Genomic DNA, 16,446 nt, shown 5'->3' with positions numbered 1-16,446 from the left:
CGCGCAGGCGACCGCAGCTCTTCACTTGAGACCCACCCACCGGGTCACAGGCGCCAACCACAGGCAGTTCCAGGGGGTCGGAATCGCCTCTTAACATCCCGTTCCGGGTTTTCGCTGTCGGTTTCACTCCCCAAGCGAATAGCTTGAACGCAATCCAGCAAAGGCGGCCATCGCCAGATAAGCAAGTGGCGACACTCTTTAACCCACGAAAGGCATCTGGGCTTGCCCAGAGTCTCTCGCAATGGACGTCACCGACGTGACACCGCAGCTCGACCGGCTCGAGGAAGGGCTGAACAAGGCGCAGGAGACGCTGCAGCCACTGCTGGGCGACATCGGCGACATTTCCTCCAAGCTCCCGCTCCTGGACAAAGCCAAGCTCTACGTCTTGTTGTCCTACACCATCGAGTCGCTGCTCTTCTGTGGGTCTGGTGCATTCATCGTTCGCAACGGCCACTAACACGCAGCGCAGCGGCACTACGGCTCAATGGGGTGGACACCAAGAACCACGCCATCTTCACCGAGTTGACCCGCGTCAAGCAGTACATGGAAAAGATCCAGAAGCTGGAGACGCCACCTGCTGAGCGGGAAAATAAGGTCAACGCCGAAGCCGCAGCCCGGTTCCTCAAGTCAGATCTTGTAAGTTGCCCCGTCCCCCAGCCACGGTCCTAAGCACTCACGCAGCAGCAGGGCGACAACAAGGACATCAAAGCGAAATTGGAGGAGCTTATTGCTAAGGAGAGAGAAAAGGCTGCCGCGAAGGCGTCTGAGAAGAAGCGCCCAGCAGAGGAATCCGCTGCCGAGAGCAGCGCAGCTGAGGCTGGCGAGAAGCTCGTGAAGCGGCCTAAGCGCAACGGCGGCAAGAAGAAGAAATGAGGGCTCCTTCCCGATGATCATCGTACTGTCAACCACCGGGCCGCACGAGATGGCTCTGAGCCGCGGGCCTCCACCTACTGCGAGAGATGACGGTGGATGAGAGGTCATGGAGACGCCTGCTCGGTTTGACCTGGAAGCCGCTCGAGAGGCGTCGCAGTTGCTGTCCACGCGGTTGCGTTGAGCCCGCTGCAGACGCAAAGCGACCCACGCTGTACATTCATGGCCTGTCCATGAAGAAGTATTCGACCGGACTCCTCACGCCCCGGCCCCGAGTGAGGGCGGATGGGAGGGATACGGAGAAGCCGAGGGCAAAGGATTCCGGCGGGTATACCGTGCAGTTGGGGGACGCAAAGCTGCAGGCAACGGCACAAGCCCTTGCATTGAAGTCTATTCTCTTAAAGAAAGAATATTTCGTTTCCGATGACGCTGTTCTTCATCCCTGGTTTTCTTGCCCTGTGATTGTGAACTTTCAAAGCCTATGCGAGATACTCTCCGCATACTTAACCCTAACCCTGTATATCACACTCGGCGTCGGCTTTCCACACCCCCGTTCTGGAAACCGCACGGGTCCGACCAGCGCTGTTCCATTGGCTTCTGAGTGGGCCCCTGCGACAGGGGTCAGCTTAAGTGGCCAACGGCAGAACCGCAGTGGCTTCCTGAACTTCCGGCAAAATATCTCCCACTCCAAACCACTTGCTTTCCCCAAACCAACAACTGTCACCAACCACCACTTCACTCGTTGAGAACCGCCCTCAACCACACCGACACAGCACAGAACACCATGCCTCGCCAGTCCAGGTCAACCGCCCGCCCGGCGCCCGCCCGGCCCTCCGTCCCCGCGCGCTCGGCGCCCGCTCCGACGCAGCAGCAGCAGACGCGGCCGGCAACCACCTACGCGGCCCCTCCGCCGTCCGCCCCGGCGCCGACAGCTACCGCTCCCACCGCGCAGCCCGTCTCCCAAGGCCCCGGTCTCCTGGGCCAGATGGCTAGCACCGCGGCGTACGTTTATCTCTTCTTCTTTTTTCTCTCTTTTTTTCTCCCCTTTCCCTGCCCCCCTCCCCCTTGCCTTGCGCTCCGAAAGCAAGAACCTACAAGGAACAGCCAAACTTGACCAGAACATGCAAACGCTGACGAACATGCAGTGGCGTCGCTATCGGCTCCTCGATCGGCCACGTCGTCGGCAACGGCATCAGCAGCCTGTTCGGCGGCTCGTCCTCGGCGCCGGAGCCGGCGCAGGCCACCCAGGCGCAGGCGGCGCAGCCCAGCAACAACAGCTGGGGCAACAACTGCGCGGGCGCCACGGAGCAGTTCACGCGCTGCATGGACGAGCAGGGCGGCAACATGCAGATTTGCGGGTGGTATCTGGAGCAGCTGGTAGGTTTTCCTTCCCTGAGGATTGGGAAGAAGGGCAATCAGTAGGGTTGCAAGTGTGGAATAGGTGTGCTGACGACGTTTGCAGAAAGCGTGCCAGGCTGCGGCTCGCCAGTACTAGGATGGCTGAGGGTTAATTGCAGAAGGGGGAGAAGGAGGAGGGGGTGTAATTCTACAGCATCAGCATGGGGTTTGGGGATGGAGACACTCTGCTTTCATGGAATGACTGTACAATAAGTGAAGCAGCGTAAGACACCTCCCGCTCTTCAAACTCAGTGTGCCTCTTTCCTGCGCTGTGACTATGTACGAGACATCTGTCCAGCTCCATTACACTAATATAATCACTCCCCGTCGTCCGCCCTGGGCTCAAAGTTGGTCTGCAAACGTTAGCACTCCAGAGCTGGCACAAGCCCCCCAAAAAGAGAATCACTCACAGAATTGCCATTGTAGAACTGCTGGTCATTCCGCGGCTCGTCCGCCTGAACCAACCCCGCTATCCGCCCTCCGCGGCGCCGGGCTGCGTCACCGGCAGGCCGGCTCTGCGAAGTCTGGGCAGAGGCTGCCTCCGGCGGCGCCGCCGCCGGCCCGGCGGTGCTAAAGAACGTCGAGAAGAACGCATAGATGGTGCCAAACACCCCACTGATCACAGCCAGGATGTACGCAACCAGCCTCTGGAAGATGTTCCCCTCAGCGAGAGCCGCTCCTCCCGCAGAAGACGGGTAGGCGGCGGCGGCAGCGGCAGTAGCGGCGGGCTTGTGCGCGCGCAGCAGAATCAGCGTCGCCGACGGCGCGAGCTCCAGCTCCCGGAGCGACTTGCGCTCCTCGGCGGCGTCGATCGTCCGGCTGGGCAGCGGGGTGAGCAGCACCTTGAACGCGTAGGGCGCCGGGCCGTCGCGGCGGGTCTCGTCGACCCACCGCCGCACGTCGGCCAGCGTCTCGTCGCTCGAGAAGCGGCTGCGGATGGTCGAGCCGTCGAGAAGCCGCACCTGGATGGAGCAGTGCTCGCTCAGCCGGTTCGTGGACGGCAGGAGCGGGCTGGCCGGCGCGAAGGGGGCCGAGGCGGGCTGCTCCGACGCTGCTGCTTCTGCTTCTGCTGCTGCTGCCTTGCGTGCGGCCTCGGCGGAGGCCCTCTCGGCCCGCCGGGCGGCTTTGTTGTCCTCGATGGCCTTGAGGATACGCTGTCGCTCCTCGCGCGCCTCCTGTTGCCTCTTGCGGAGGGCTGCGGCGTGCTTGCTCTGCTCGCTGGGCTGCTTCCGCCCGCTCGCTTCCGCCTCCGCCGCTGCTTTGGCCTTTTCGGCGCGTTGGCGCTTGGCCGCTTCTTCTTCGGCATTCTTCTGCTGTTGAAGTCGCGCGGCTCTCTCGGCGAGCAGTGCCCGGACGCGTGAGTCAGTAGGGGATGGCGGCGTGGCTTGGCCTGAACTGCTTGCCGAAGACTCCTCGGCGTGGCTTGGCTGGCTTGCGGCGGCTGCTACCGGCGGTGCCGCGGGCTGAGGCTCAGGGGCTGCCGGCTGGGCAGCCGGTGGTTGCGGCGTCGTGAGCGCCGCTTTCATCCTCCTCACAAACTCATCCTTGGAAACACCAGCGGCGATGTACTCCTTGAGCGCTGCGTCCCTGCATGAAATAAAGCTTCAGTAATGTCCTTAGTTCTGAAAATGCCATGAGACACACCTGATGATCACGACAGTCGGTTTCTTGGGAATTGGGTAGAGCTGGGCCAGGAAGCCTTCCTCCTGAGAGCCTGCAGGTAGCCGAAGTGAGACTGCCTGGACCTCCAACACCGAGCGGATCTAGTACCGTCCCGGAGTTAGAGATGAAACGTAATGTTGACCAAGCACTTTGAGAGAAGCTTGCCTCTTCCTCAGCAAAAAAGTCATCCTCCCACTGCTGGCTCTCTGCCTCGCCGTCTGTCTGATGGTTAGCTGATGGCGCGGCGAGCCGAGCTGCATGGGGATGCATCTGACCTGTCACAAAGCATACAACAGACTTTCCCTGCTGCAGCGCAGCGGCAATGCCCTCTTGGAGTGTGCCCTGAAAGAAAACCATGCTCAATGGCGAGAGCTTGCGTGCTGAAAGAGTCCAGTCACCCCTAAGTTTTGTTCCGTGAGATGAGGTATAGAGATTACGGTCGACGAGGTGTTAACGGAATGATCGTTCAGTTTCAGACCAACAAGTTGGAAACTCCCAAATATGTCGTACTGGTAGAGTTATTCTAGACACCAACTATCCAACCTTGTGGGTCCTCCAGACAGTACGATGATGATGCGTGTCAGATGACTGGCATTGAGGTGTTGTCGAAAGCTGTCTTTATGAACGGATGACACAGTGCCGGGAAAGAGCTAGCACATGCATGATGCTGTAAGCTTGGAGCTTGCAACCCCTGGCAGCCATACGTTTAGCGGGGTAGGGCGGCCGCGACAGACCCGTGGACGCTAATCTCAACCTCTGGGTCCATGCTCCGTCATTGAACGTCTCGACTCAGAGATCCATTCCCGATCCTCCGACTCTATCGGGTCGACCGCAGACACTTGCACCCACGAGCCTACGCAAAACCATGGCGGCGGCAAGAGTGTTTACCTGCGTCTTGCGGCCGCTGCAGGGCCAGCAACGGCCAATCGGCAGGGCACTCAGCAGCTGGCCGCGGCCCGGCTTCCCGTCCCCGTCCACAACCACGACAACCACAACCGCCCGTCTTCTTCCTCCTCTCCGCCGAACCATCTCGAGCACCCCGCGCCGCCCGAAACAAGCCGCCGACGAGCACGATTTCACCTCGATCGTCGACAACCCTCCCGAGCTGGTCCGCGTCGGCCGCAAGCACGGCCCGGGCCTAATAATCCTCGGTAGAACCCTTCTTTCCCTCTCCCATCACCCCGTATCTCGGCATCACCCCACCGCCTCCCCAGAACGCACACACTAACGACAAAACACCCGCAATCCACAGCCCTCATCCCCGCAACCGCCTTCATCCTCGGCACGTGGCAGGTGCAGCGGCTGAAGTGGAAGACGGACCTGATCGCCAAGTGCGAGGACCGGCTGGTGCGGCCGCCGCTGCCGCTGCCGCCGCGCGTGGACCCGGACGCGGTGGCCGCCGAGTTCGACTACCGCCGCGTGTACACGACCGGCCGGTTCCGCCACGACCAGGAGATGCTGGTCGGCCCGCGCATGCGCGACGGCGAGCAGGGGTACCTGGTGGTGACGCCGCTCGAGCGGGGCGGCGGCGGCAAGGGAGACGACGGAGAGGAGGAGGCGAGCAAGATCTTGGTGAATCGCGGGTGGGTGGCCAAGAAGTTTGCCGATCAGAGCAAAAGGGCGCCGGCGGCGCTGCCGACGGGGGAGGTGACGGTGGAGGGCTTGCTGAGGCAGCCGTGGAAAAAGAACATGTTCACGCCCGAGAATCGGCCGGATAAAGGGGAGTTTTACTTCCCTGATGTGAAGCAGATGGCCGAATTGACGGGCAGTCAGCCGGTGTGGGTGGAGCAGACCATGGGTGGGTTATCCTCTTTTGCTTGGTTTTGGCTCTGATCTTTGGGATGGCTACGTCTTCGTATGGCTTTGCTGACTGCGTTGGTCCAGAGCCCGACTATATCCAGTTCTTAGACCACCAGGACCGGGGTATCCCCCTCGGGACGCCGGCGGAGGTGAATCTGCGCAACAACCATGCGCAGTATATCTTCACCTGGTAGGGCTCCTCCGGTCTCGGCTCGACATGGCACTCACAGCCATATGTTCCGCCCCTTGAAACTTAACCTGCTCGTCGCTCGCCTGCTAACTGCTGCAGGTATGGCCTTGCCGTTGCCACCACGATAATGTTCTACATGATCGTCCGCAAGCCGCCATCTGACGCCGCTCGGCGCGTTCGCATGACTAAGAATTGGTAACGATACTCAACCAGGCCAACCTCTCCTGTTCAGGTGACGTCTTCGTCATCCGCCGCGCCCTTCGCCCTGGATCGTTTCTTTGGGACGGCGGGCGGCGTCATTCGCAGTTCTTGCAGCAACTCCCTCGGCAGGTGGCGTTGCGCGAGCGCAAATGGTGTGATATTCGGGTTGATCTGCCGTTGCCTGGAAGGGCGTCAGCCATGTATAACACGATTCGAGATACCCAGCGATAGATTGTACCATACCTCCTCATCAGGGTGAGCACGTCGCTCTCGTCGATAGTCTTGCGCCCGGCGTGCTTCGCATATGCCTGCAGGTCTTCGCCCAGCTGCTCGAAGAACCAGTCTGAAGCCTGCATGATGGCCTTCATCGCATCGGGAGTGATTTGGCCCTTTGCTCCATTGGCTTTGGCGAAGTTCTGCGCGAGCCGCTTGACAACGGCTGGCGGAAGAGAAGGGTACTCGATGCCGTACTTTGACACCTTGATGCTCTTCTTCTTCGAACCGTCACGCACTTCGGCCCTCTGAACGGCTACGGACTCAATCTCCGTCTCGTCACGGGGCCTCAAGCTTGGGTCTTCCATCTGCTCCTCCTCCAACGGCGGCACCTCCCCCAGCAGCTCCTCGTCGTCGTAATCATCACTCCGTTGGTCGACGAGGGGGGCATAGTTATCAAGACCCGGCTCGCCATCCGCGAAGAGCGGACGGTCCGGAGACTCCTGAACCTGGGGCGCGATGACGAAAGTGCTGTCGTTAACATCACCGACGGGCACCTCGATCCCCAAATCGCTCTCACGGCCGAAGTCACGGCGGTCAGCCTCCGAATCGAGTCTAGAACCAGGTTAGAGTGCGCTGGGAACAGGGTCTGGGAGCGGGATAGAAGTACCGTTCGGGCGACGGCAGCTCTTCCGGGCCCACGGTAAGGTTTCCCTCGTCCAAAACCGCGGTGGGCGGGAAGAAGCCCGAGTCGATGCCCACATCCTCACTGTGCAGCATGTCGTTCACGTTGAAATAGTCACTCATGCGCGTACTGCCCAGCGAGAGCCGGCCGCCAGGCTGCTCGCTGATGGCCCGCCGCGGCATCTCAATCGACTGCATGGTGAAGTTCTCATCGTCAATCAGCACCGACCGATGGGGCTGGAGATCGTCGCTGTCGTCGTCGTCGTCCTCCTCGTCAATAGGGAGCGAGAGCCGCGGACGCTTCGGGAGCTCCTCGTCATCGTCCTCGTCATCGACCACGCTGATCCCGCCCAGCGTCGTCTCGTTGCCCGCGCCGTCCGATTCCCTCCGATCCTTGCCGCCGCCGTCCCCGGGCGACGACGACGAAGACGACGACGTCGTGATCACCTGCGTCGTGCGCGCCAGCACCCGGCCGAGCGAGAGCAAAAAGTCGCGCGGCGAGTCGCGCACCTCGCGCAGGCTCTTCCGGCGGGCGCGGTGCGGCGTGAAGATGGCGGCGCGGCGCGAGTCGATGGCCCTGAAGGCGGCGCGCGCGTGCGGTGTCGCCGTCGGCGGCGCCGCCTTCCTGCCTGACGCTGACAGGCCCTGCGGGCGCGGCGGCAGGCCGCGCGCGTGGCTGCCTGGCGTGCGAAGGATGGGCCGTCGGTTGATCGAGGCGAGCGGCTCGGCGCTCGAGGCCCGCCGGCTGGCCGGCGTCGCGTCTGGCTGCTGGCCTTCGCTGGCCATCTCGGTCGGTGCCTAATTATCTTTCTGGCGACGATGGACTGGCGAGTTGCCTCTTTTGTTTGCGCATTTCCGGTCGCGTTGCGTCATCCGGCCAGCTGGGTTCACTTGCCCCTAGTTTGTTGGAAGGTTTCCTTGTCGGCTCGAGCAATGACGCGCCTGCGAGGTGTTCACTGAGCTCTCAACGCGTTGTGGACGCAGCGAAGCTTGGCGTGTGGGGCGGACACGATAGGGCTGATAAGCTAGCTGGCCCCACCATCCTCGCAGTTGTGTCCTTCCCTATGTCCAAAGCACCTCTCTCCGCCGTTCCACTGCATCTCGTGTCTGATGCTTCACCCAGCGACCGCTTCGTTTTTAGACTCGGTCGCCGCACTGCCACATCTTCCTCCTGACAAGCTGACTTCGGTCAGTCGTTCGTATTTTCTCACACGGGCTCGTACCATCCTCTACTCCATAACTGCCCCGCTAGGTCCGTAACACGCCATACGGGCAAGAATTGAGGAGCAATGCATCCCGGCGGGGCCCGGTGCTTGGAGGTTGGGCACGATTTTGACGATGCACTCCGTACATACATGAGGAAGGCAGTGTTCATGGACTGTCGCAGTGCTGGCTACCAGGTAGCTTGAAACAGGCACTTCAGAGCCATGGTCCGATACGGAGTTCTTCGGTAGTACAGGGCCATTCCATAGGCTAATAATACTCGGAACCCAGAGCGAACCCGTCACAGACCTGCCTCGAATCTAACGGCGCCCGAATCCGAGTCGCTAAGCCGAAGGCCAGCCAATCATCGGACCGCCAGAATTCTCCGTCCGAGACAACGATTGAGTGTGCCGTGTACGGAACTACGGAGTATCCAATTCGCATCGCTGCTGTCACATCTGAAGTCGCCATTTCCGGTAACGAAGCCCGCGCCTGGGCCTGGGGAGCAGCCCCTGTCGCACGGCAGACTGCCGGCCCACCCTTCCGGAATCTCGGCTGCGGAGCAAGAGACTTCGATTGTTCGACGCATATGCGGCCAGCCGCACACGGGCAGTAGTGTGCTATGTACTGCTTAATTCGTACGTACCTTAGGTAACACCGTAGCCGTACTTATTAGTGTATTTGTGTCACCGAAGGAGAGGCAGATTCTTAATCCTTGGCCCAGTTGTTGCGAGCACGTCTGCCAGACCGAGGGTCGCGGCCAGGAGATCTGGCTCAGTTGCGGCAGGCCCTCGACGGTTCAGCCCAAAACCTTGTGCCACAACAGCCACAGCTGACTGTGCTCTTCTGAACTACCTGGCTTATTCCGCACGGGAAGTGCGGGTCACAGTTCTTCTGTCTGCTCCTCTTTTTCACTCTCAGGTCCCTTATAAAGAGAGACGAGCTGCCCGTTGTATAGAGCCCCACTGATTTCGCCTGGTTCCAGTGTTTGACCATCCCTGCCAAGACGCAGCAACCTCGCTTTAGCTGTCAACAAGCAACCACCTCACCTTGATAAGAGCTTTTGAAGCACCGACACAGATACAGATACAGCTCATTTCAGCTCTTTCAGCCTGCCTTCGCCCACCCCCATAGTGCTGCGAGCGAGCTACAGACTTGCAGGTGAGCTCACCTTCATTTTCTCTCGCAGCGGTTCCTCCCTAGGTTCCCTCTCCCTCCCCCACTGTTGCCTTCGAAACAACTCGGAGCCCATGCCAGGGATGGGATGGTCTCGCTGCTTCCTGTGGGGATGCAGATCATGGAGCTGTGCTCGGCTCTGCATTGTGCTGCCGGCAGGCCTTGGAGTGCGAAGCACACTGGAAGCGCTGCCCGGCCCTCGCGGCTTGATGCTCTTGCCAATCGTTTCAACTGTCCTGTGCCGGTTGACGCTGAAAGTGTCGGAGGCGGCCCCTGGTTGGGTTATTCCCCAATGGCAAGAGCGCCCGTCTTAAACGGGACTGGGTGCCGCTAAGACGATGGTTGCACTGCAAGGTCGACGCAGCTCTCCACTGGCTTGTAGACCCCCGCCGCACGCCCGTCTGAGCCGCCGTCTCCTGCGAGGTGACACGCCACTGGGGGTTCCTGAGAGCGGCGCTGTGGGTGGGGTGGATGCTCCCACACAGTGCCAGCGCCTGTCAACGTTAACTAACGTTAACGCTAACGTTAGCATCCGGAGCAGTTATCTCCATCCATTGACTCCGTCCCGATCTGGAGACGGCCAGTCCGCTCGCCTGCTTGGCTAGCCCCATCCTGCCCTCGACGAGCTCTCACGGCGCCGGGCCATTCACCTCAACACGATTCTTGAATTGAATGCGCTTCGAAAGCAACCCGGCAGCCAACCTGTCCGGTCCTTGCCCCAAGCCTTTCTGACTCTTTGCGCAGCTTTGCATCCTGTCCCGTCCTTCGTGAACCGCCAAACAGTCGCGTCTTGCAATCCACAGTTTGCCGAAACAGCAAAGGCGGTGGGCCAGCCTGGCACGACATTTCTCCCGCCTCTTTTTCCCTTCTGGCAACCCTGCAACCCGCCTCTTAGCCAATTCCCAACCAACCTCCCCGCTGCCGGCCGATTGCACACCCTAGTGCACCGACGCCCAACTTGCTAGCTGCTGGAGAGCATTGCAAGACCAGAAAAGAAGAGACCGAAGGGGAAGACTTTGTTCTGCCCTGCCAGCTACCTTGGCCATGGCTGCTCAGGGGACCGTGCAATCAATCAAGGTTCGTTCGCGACCGCTACGCTCGACGCTCGCGACTTGAGATCCCCCACTCCTGCGACCGTCCCAACTAACAGCTGCCTGTTCGAAGTGCGTCGTCACAGGTGACGGTGCTGTAGGCAAGGTACGAGCTCATGCACCTGAACGTACTGTGCACAATTCGCCGAACGCTGATGTTGAGAAACTACGGTGTAGACATGCCTGCTCATCTCATACACCACAAACGCCTTCCCCGGCGAGTATATCCCCACAGTGTACGCGAATCCAGCCTGTCCCAGCCTTGTGTGCCGGTGCCTCAAAAACGCGTCGCTTACGAGTGCACCGTAGTTTCGATAACTACTCGGCAAGTGTTACAGTCGATGGCCGGCCTGTTAGCTTGGGGCTGTGGGATACCGCCGGACAAGAAGACTACGACCGACTGCGGCCGCTGTCATATCCCCAGACCGACGTCTTCCTCATCTGCTTCTCGCTGATCAGCCCGCCGTCTTTCGACAACGTCAAGGCCAAGGTGAGGCAGGCCCACGAATAGCGGTCCCGCTGCCGCAGTGAACCCAGCGTGCGTGTGCGTGTGTGCGTGTGCACGAGAGTCTGACTCGTGGAAAAACACACAGTGGTACCCTGAAATTGAGCACCACGCGCCCAACATCCCGATTGTCCTGGTCGGCACCAAGCTCGACAAGCGGGACGACCCCGAGACGGTCGCCAAGCTCCGCGAGCAGCGCATGGAGCCCATCTCGTACGCCAAGGGGATAGCGTGTGCCAAGGAGATTGGCGCATACAAATACGTCGAGTGCTCGGCCCTGACACAGGTCAACCTGAAGTCGGTCTTTGACCACGCCATCAGGTACGCGAGCGAGCCTTGATCCTCAATTGGGCCCGTCGTTGCGCACCAAGCGGGCTAACCCAGGAATCCTCCAGGGCCGTGATCGAGCCCAAGCCGCCGGCGAAGCAGCAGAAGCCGAAGTCCAAGTGCACAATTCTGTGAATTGACCACCTGCGGCGAAGCCTCGACGAACTCTACAGCCCCGCCTCGAGCCTACGAACGACGAATGACCCTATAATGCGAGCACTATCTATACCCAAATACACAAGAGATCTCTGTTTTGTTCCCGCCTCCTATATGCCCCTGCTTCCTGGGGTTAGACTCGTCGCCTCTGGGGCTGTCCGTGGTCTTCTTTGCCCAGGCGGATGATGCGAAGCAGCGGCCGGCTAGGCCGACGTTGTTTTCCACAGCGAGCAAGTTGCGGCGGAAAGGATGTGCCTCTGGGGTTCCTGCCTCTGGTCGCACGTCCTCCAGGCTGTCCGCCTCGAACTTGCCCTTGGAAAACAATGGCCCAGCGCTGGCTGCTCGTTCCTCCTTCTGCCCGCCTTTTGGCGCCCCAGCACACTAGCGCTTGCTTGAACGCTGCTAGATGGCGAGTCTGCGTTGGCCTCCAGAGATCTCTTTTCCTCAAACTGTTCTCCTCTTTTGTTTTCCTCCCTCTGGTTTTCTTGCTTGCTTTTCTTCCTGCAATCTGTAGCTAGCTGTGCACTTTCGGCAGGAAGGTCGAGAGTCGATATCAGTGGTGGATAACGTCGGGATTTTTTTTTTACAGCGGTTGAATGTTAAAGATGGTTTGTTTTTCTTCCTCATCTCTCGCCTCTTCTACTTGGCGGTGAGTTACTCGCCAGTGAGTTGAAAGTGAACATTCGTGCGTGTGACACAGGGAGAATCCAGTCAATACTTGGTAAGTAGAAAGTGGGTATCTCTGCGCAAAACATCAAGCTCGGCACCTGATGAGGAATGAACTTTGCCCTTCTCCCAAACTTCAATGCCAGTCCTCCTTTTGCCCCTTCCCGCACACGGCTTCGCCAATCGGTCGAAGTCGGTCGACACTACTGCTGCTGGCGCCCATAGGGCACCTGCGCCCGCCGGCTCGGGTGGATCGCGTCGCGGTCCCGCTGCTCCTGCGTCTTGGCCGCCTGGGCCGCCTTCTCCCGCTTGGCCTCCTCCTCCTTCTTCAGCCGCCGCGCCCGCTCCTCGTTCAGCTTGGCGTTCTTCTGCTTGATCTTGTCCCGCCGCTTGGCCGTCTTGCCGCCGCCGCCGGCACTGTGTGTGTGCGAGTCAGTGGGGGTTCGAGGGTCGAGGATCGGGGATCGGCGTTTCCCGCGGGTGGAACTGGAATGGGGGATGGGGTAGTCGTTATGGAAGGGAGGGAGTGAAGGTGGTGGCGAGCAAGGAGGTTTGATAAGGTATGATATGGTATGTTATGGGAAATGGAATGGTGCTTTTAAACAGAAAATAACGTACGTCAACTCAACATTGATCCGCCGCCGCGGCGCCCCGGTGCCATCGTCGAACTCGCTGTGGTGGAACTTCTCCAGGCACGTCTTCATGTGGTCGTACCGGCCGAACTCGACGAACGCGATGCCGCGCGACTTGGTCGGGTCGTCGCGCTGCGTGAGCAGGCGCACCGACGTCGGGTGCAGCGAGGCGAAGTGCGCGCGCACCGCGTCCGCCGTCGCGCTGAAGGGCAGGTTGCCGACGAAGACGATGAACCGGGCCGGTTTCCCGCTCGTGCTGTCGCCGTTGGTGACGGAAGTGGTGGTGGGCTCTTCTTCGATGGGTGCGTCGGGCTGGGGCTGGGATTCGGTGGGAACGGTCTGCGCTTGCTTCTTTTTCTTGTCCTTCTTCTTCTTCTTCTTCGCGCTGGTCTGCTTGTCGGCGCTGCTGGCGTCGGCCGTGGCTGCTGCTTCGCCGTTGGCCGGCTGCGAATCTGAAGGCGCGGGTGCAGGCTCCTCCTCGACCTCCGGGGCAGGCTCGGCGGCCTTGCTCTTGCTCTTCTTCGCCATCTTGTCTTTCTTCTCCTTCTTCGACTTCGGAGGCTTTCCGGCCGCGACAGACTCGTTCTTGGGCTCCTTCACCTTGGTGCTCCTCTTGGTGACTTTGGCCTCGCCGGTGCTGTCGAGCTTGCTCTTCTTGACGACCGGCTTGCCATCGGGGGCGTCGACCACATCATCGTCGGCGGTGCGCGCTCTCTTCTTGGCTGACTTGGTCATAATTGCCAGCTAACCACATCACATTCGCAAGTATTGAAAAGAACTAGCTCTGACCTCTCTAAATAGGCAGAGGGTCAAGGCCGGAAGAGAGCTCCTACCCAATCCTGAACTGAGAATCAAACCCGACTTTTTTCTGCCGGACTGTAAAGGCGGGGAGCACGATAAGTTTATCGCACAGCAGTGGGGCACCACATGTCTTCCGGAGTTACACCTGCGGCCCATGAGGCGGCCCTCTGTCGGATCGAGCCGAGAGGAAGCTTCTGAAAAGCTTCCATCAATGAGGATGGATTCAGAGGGCTCCGCCCGTCTCCACACAGTCCGTCCGTTTCTCGCCGTAATTTTGGATTCTGAAATTCAAGTGAAGTTCAGTTCTGTCTGGTCGCTGTGCTGCATCTGCCTCGCAGCACAAGTTGCACTCCTGGAAGCTGGGTCGCCAGACTACAAGTCGGAGATCGACAGCCGGTACACTGGTCTGATTCAAGATTGCTGCAATACATCGCACAAAACGTCAACTTGAACCTCAGGTCGGACCCACAGGAAAGAAAGAAAAAGAGAACCATATGTGCTACGTGCCAAGCGCTACGAGACTTTTGGGAATTTCCAAGCAAGGGAAGAGAACAAGGAAAGATTTCACAAGGACGACAGGGAAGACTGGCAGAAACAACCTCAGGATGGCGGAAAGGAGTGTCGGGAATCGCCCTTCAGAGATCCCAATACCCTCAAGCTCACCGCCCAACCCGCCCCAAGATCACTGATAACCAAAACGCCCGCTCCAATGTCCCAACTCAAAATCAATGGCTGGCCTCCCCTTCCGTACTCGTACACCGCCCCTAGCATCGAAGCCTGTTCCCTGCTCCCTGCTCCCTAACCTAGGCCGCCTCCGTCTTAGCGGCCTCTTCCTCCTCATACGACGGAGGCGGGTCCTGGTACTCCATCAGGCCCGCCTTCTCGTCGTCGAGAGCGACCTCGCTGTGGGCAGCTTTGAGGTGGGCGCGGCTGTTCCGACGGTGATGGCGACGGTGGCAGTTCCGGCGGAAGAAGAACCGCCAGAGGGAGACCAGCACGGTGCCGACCGCCATACCGATCCTGGGGGTGCGCCGTTAGTTTGAGTGCTTAAAAGCAGTGGTGCGAACATAGTGGGTGTGTTCACTTACAGGCTGATGCTGACACCCGCAACAATGCCGACAAGCACGGGGAGGAAAATGTGCGAGACGACGTGCTTGAACAGCTTGCCCCACCGGTGCTCGCGGAACGGTCCGCGCCAGGAATCGGCTTGGGGACCGTGAGGGTGGTGATGGTGGTGAGGGTGGTGGTGATGGGGGTGGTCAGGGTGAGAACCGGGAGCTCCGCCAGGACCGTGCATCGCCATGGGCGGGCCGTGGCAGAGCCTGAACGGTCGCAGGCTCTTAAGCCTCTCCCGGGCCATCTCGAACAACTTGCACATGGTGCTGGTGCATTCCTGCGGCACATCCTCTGAGGGCACCGTAAGCTTCTTGGACGCGCTCTTTCCAATCTTGGCCAAGAGCAAATGGCCCTCTTGGTCCTTGATGAGCTTGATCGTGAGGTTGGGGACGTCGTCGACGAAGGTCATGCCAACCTCGATGATCTGCAGCTCAACCTCGACAAGCTCGAGCATGCCCTCGGCGTCCTTCTTTGCCGGTCCGACATTCACAGCAAAGCCGAGCCGCTGGGGTTGGGGCGTCAGATGATGGCGCCGCTTGCGACGCTTGCCGTCATGATGGCTGCGCTCCCCGTGACGGCGGCGGTCCTTATCCTTCCAGTCAACCGTTTGCGGCGCTGAAAGGACCTCGAGCGGGTCAACGGAAGGATACAGCTCGAAGCCATTCACGAGGAGACGGTCGTGCTCCGGCTGGGTTTCGACGGTAAAGTTCAACCCGAGACGGCTCGGCCGGTGAAGCTGCACCTCGATGGGTCTGCCATGTTTGTCTTGCACGAGGACGGGGCAGTCGGGGCACTCGAGCTCGAGTTCGACCACTCGGCTCCCCGCGACCTGGGAGGCGATGCTTTCGATGGTGTTGGCTGCTTGAATGTCGGCAGGGCTGAGTTCGGGCGGGATGAGGAATGCGTGCGCGGCTGGGGCGGCCAAGAGGCTCGCCGCAACCGTGAGGGGCTTCAGCAGCATGGCGCCAGCAGTCGCTTGGCCGGGTGTGCTTGAAACGTGGATTCCTCAATCAAATCACTTGTGGGTGCAGATCGTTCTCAACGAAACAAAAGGAAAGAAACGAATCCTGTGTCTGACTCGGGTCGGTCTGCAGGCAGAGATATGAAGAGATATGAATGTTTGTGGTGGGAAATGGCAGGGAGAGAAGAACGAAGGAGAGCGATCAGTAGGTTGGTAGGTCGGTCGGTGCGGGACGGTCTTTGTGGTGGTCGGACATCTCGGAGCCAGGACGTCCTTTGACTGGGTGGCGGCAGAGCAAGGGTCGCCAAGGCTAACGCCAAGGTGGAGGCGCTAAAGAAGTGACCTACGTAATCCTTTCCCGCCTGAGGCATCAATACTTTTGCATCAATTCTTTCGCTTGCCAGGCCGAGTGGCACCTGACCAGGCTGGTTCAAACGTGTTTCAACTGGCCAGACAGGCTGCATTGTTGCCAGACCCTTTGCATTTCTTCAGCTGGGCAAGCTCATTTGTCAATGGTGTATTGACCTATGCTGTTCTTGTCCTCTCAGGATTTGACTTGATGCTAAAAGGCGCTTGAACTACACTGCACTACATGGCCAGGGGTGAGTCTCTCTGCAAGTGCGCCATTTCAAGCCATTTCCGCAGGCGCCGTGCCGCGTCATGCTATCTCAGGCCCCGCTTCTACACTACATCGCAGATGAGGCCTGGCCCATGCTCGGCCAGGCCCGGGCCGGCCTCCCCTCGTCGCGCTCGTCTCGAGCTATTAACGGAACGCTGGGCCAGGACAGAGGCCA

General features: G+C 59.9%; 8 protein-coding genes across 8 annotated transcripts; 4 read left to right on the top strand and 4 right to left on the bottom strand.

Annotated features, from left to right (window-relative positions):
* Nucleotides 1-147: 147 nt before the first annotated feature.
* Nucleotides 148-1,308, top strand: THITE_2064729 (uncharacterized protein). Its single transcript, XM_003651444.1, has 3 exons — nt 148-419; nt 470-636; nt 688-1,308. Exons 1-3 carry the CDS (start codon nt 242-244, stop codon nt 871-873), a joined length of 531 nt encoding a protein of 176 aa, XP_003651492.1. The 5' UTR covers nt 148-241; the 3' UTR covers nt 874-1,308.
* Nucleotides 1,309-1,568: 260 nt separating this feature from the next.
* On the top strand, nt 1,569-2,518 carry THITE_68576 (uncharacterized protein). The gene is made up of 3 exons (XM_003651443.1): nt 1,569-1,872; nt 2,016-2,247; nt 2,333-2,518. The coding sequence occupies exons 1-3, from the start codon at nt 1,655-1,657 to the stop codon at nt 2,363-2,365; spliced, it is 483 nt and encodes a 160-aa protein (XP_003651491.1). The 5' UTR covers nt 1,569-1,654; the 3' UTR covers nt 2,366-2,518.
* A 67-nt stretch (nt 2,519-2,585) lies between these two features.
* On the bottom strand, nt 2,586-4,287 carry THITE_2044263 (uncharacterized protein; the record flags this gene model as incomplete). Its single annotated transcript, XM_003651442.1, has 4 exons — nt 2,586-2,609; nt 2,679-3,847; nt 4,080-4,148; nt 4,206-4,287. The coding sequence occupies 4 exons, from the start codon at nt 4,285-4,287 to the stop codon at nt 2,586-2,588; spliced, it is 1,344 nt and encodes a 447-aa protein (XP_003651490.1).
* Nucleotides 4,288-4,743: 456 nt separating this feature from the next.
* Nucleotides 4,744-5,924, top strand: THITE_2076347 (uncharacterized protein; the record flags this gene model as incomplete). The annotated part of the gene is made up of 3 exons (XM_003651441.1): nt 4,744-5,081; nt 5,183-5,728; nt 5,815-5,924. The coding sequence occupies exons 1-3, from the start codon at nt 4,796-4,798 to the stop codon at nt 5,922-5,924; spliced, it is 942 nt and encodes a 313-aa protein (XP_003651489.1). The 5' UTR covers nt 4,744-4,795.
* Nucleotides 5,925-5,955: 31 nt separating this feature from the next.
* On the bottom strand, nt 5,956-7,970 carry THITE_2111872 (uncharacterized protein). Its single transcript, XM_003651440.1, has 3 exons — nt 7,005-7,970; nt 6,365-6,949; nt 5,956-6,302 (listed from the first exon to the last, which is right to left on the bottom strand). The coding sequence occupies exons 1-3, from the start codon at nt 7,802-7,804 to the stop codon at nt 6,149-6,151; spliced, it is 1,539 nt and encodes a 512-aa protein (XP_003651488.1). The 5' UTR covers nt 7,805-7,970; the 3' UTR covers nt 5,956-6,148.
* Nucleotides 7,971-10,222: 2,252 nt separating this feature from the next.
* On the top strand, nt 10,223-11,557 carry THITE_2111869 (uncharacterized protein). The gene is made up of 6 exons (XM_003651439.1): nt 10,223-10,474; nt 10,562-10,594; nt 10,666-10,724; nt 10,798-10,978; nt 11,082-11,314; nt 11,389-11,557. Exons 1-6 carry the CDS (start codon nt 10,442-10,444, stop codon nt 11,453-11,455), a joined length of 606 nt encoding a protein of 201 aa, XP_003651487.1. The 5' UTR covers nt 10,223-10,441; the 3' UTR covers nt 11,456-11,557.
* A 612-nt stretch (nt 11,558-12,169) lies between these two features.
* THITE_2111868 (uncharacterized protein) lies at nt 12,170-13,629 on the bottom strand. The gene is made up of 2 exons (XM_003651438.1): nt 12,761-13,629; nt 12,170-12,559 (listed from the first exon to the last, which is right to left on the bottom strand). The coding sequence occupies exons 1-2, from the start codon at nt 13,507-13,509 to the stop codon at nt 12,346-12,348; spliced, it is 963 nt and encodes a 320-aa protein (XP_003651486.1). The 5' UTR covers nt 13,510-13,629; the 3' UTR covers nt 12,170-12,345.
* A 573-nt stretch (nt 13,630-14,202) lies between these two features.
* Nucleotides 14,203-16,019, bottom strand: THITE_2111864 (uncharacterized protein). The gene is made up of 2 exons (XM_003651437.1): nt 14,664-16,019; nt 14,203-14,595 (listed from the first exon to the last, which is right to left on the bottom strand). Exons 1-2 carry the CDS (start codon nt 15,650-15,652, stop codon nt 14,379-14,381), a joined length of 1,206 nt encoding a protein of 401 aa, XP_003651485.1. The 5' UTR covers nt 15,653-16,019; the 3' UTR covers nt 14,203-14,378.
* Nucleotides 16,020-16,446: the final 427 nt, after the last annotated feature.

Source organism: Thermothielavioides terrestris, chromosome 2 (assembly GCF_000226115.1).
Source record: "Thermothielavioides terrestris NRRL 8126 chromosome 2, complete sequence".
Taxonomy (NCBI): domain Eukaryota; kingdom Fungi; phylum Ascomycota; class Sordariomycetes; order Sordariales; family Chaetomiaceae; genus Thermothielavioides; species Thermothielavioides terrestris.
This window is presented reverse-complemented; position numbering and strand designations above follow the sequence as displayed.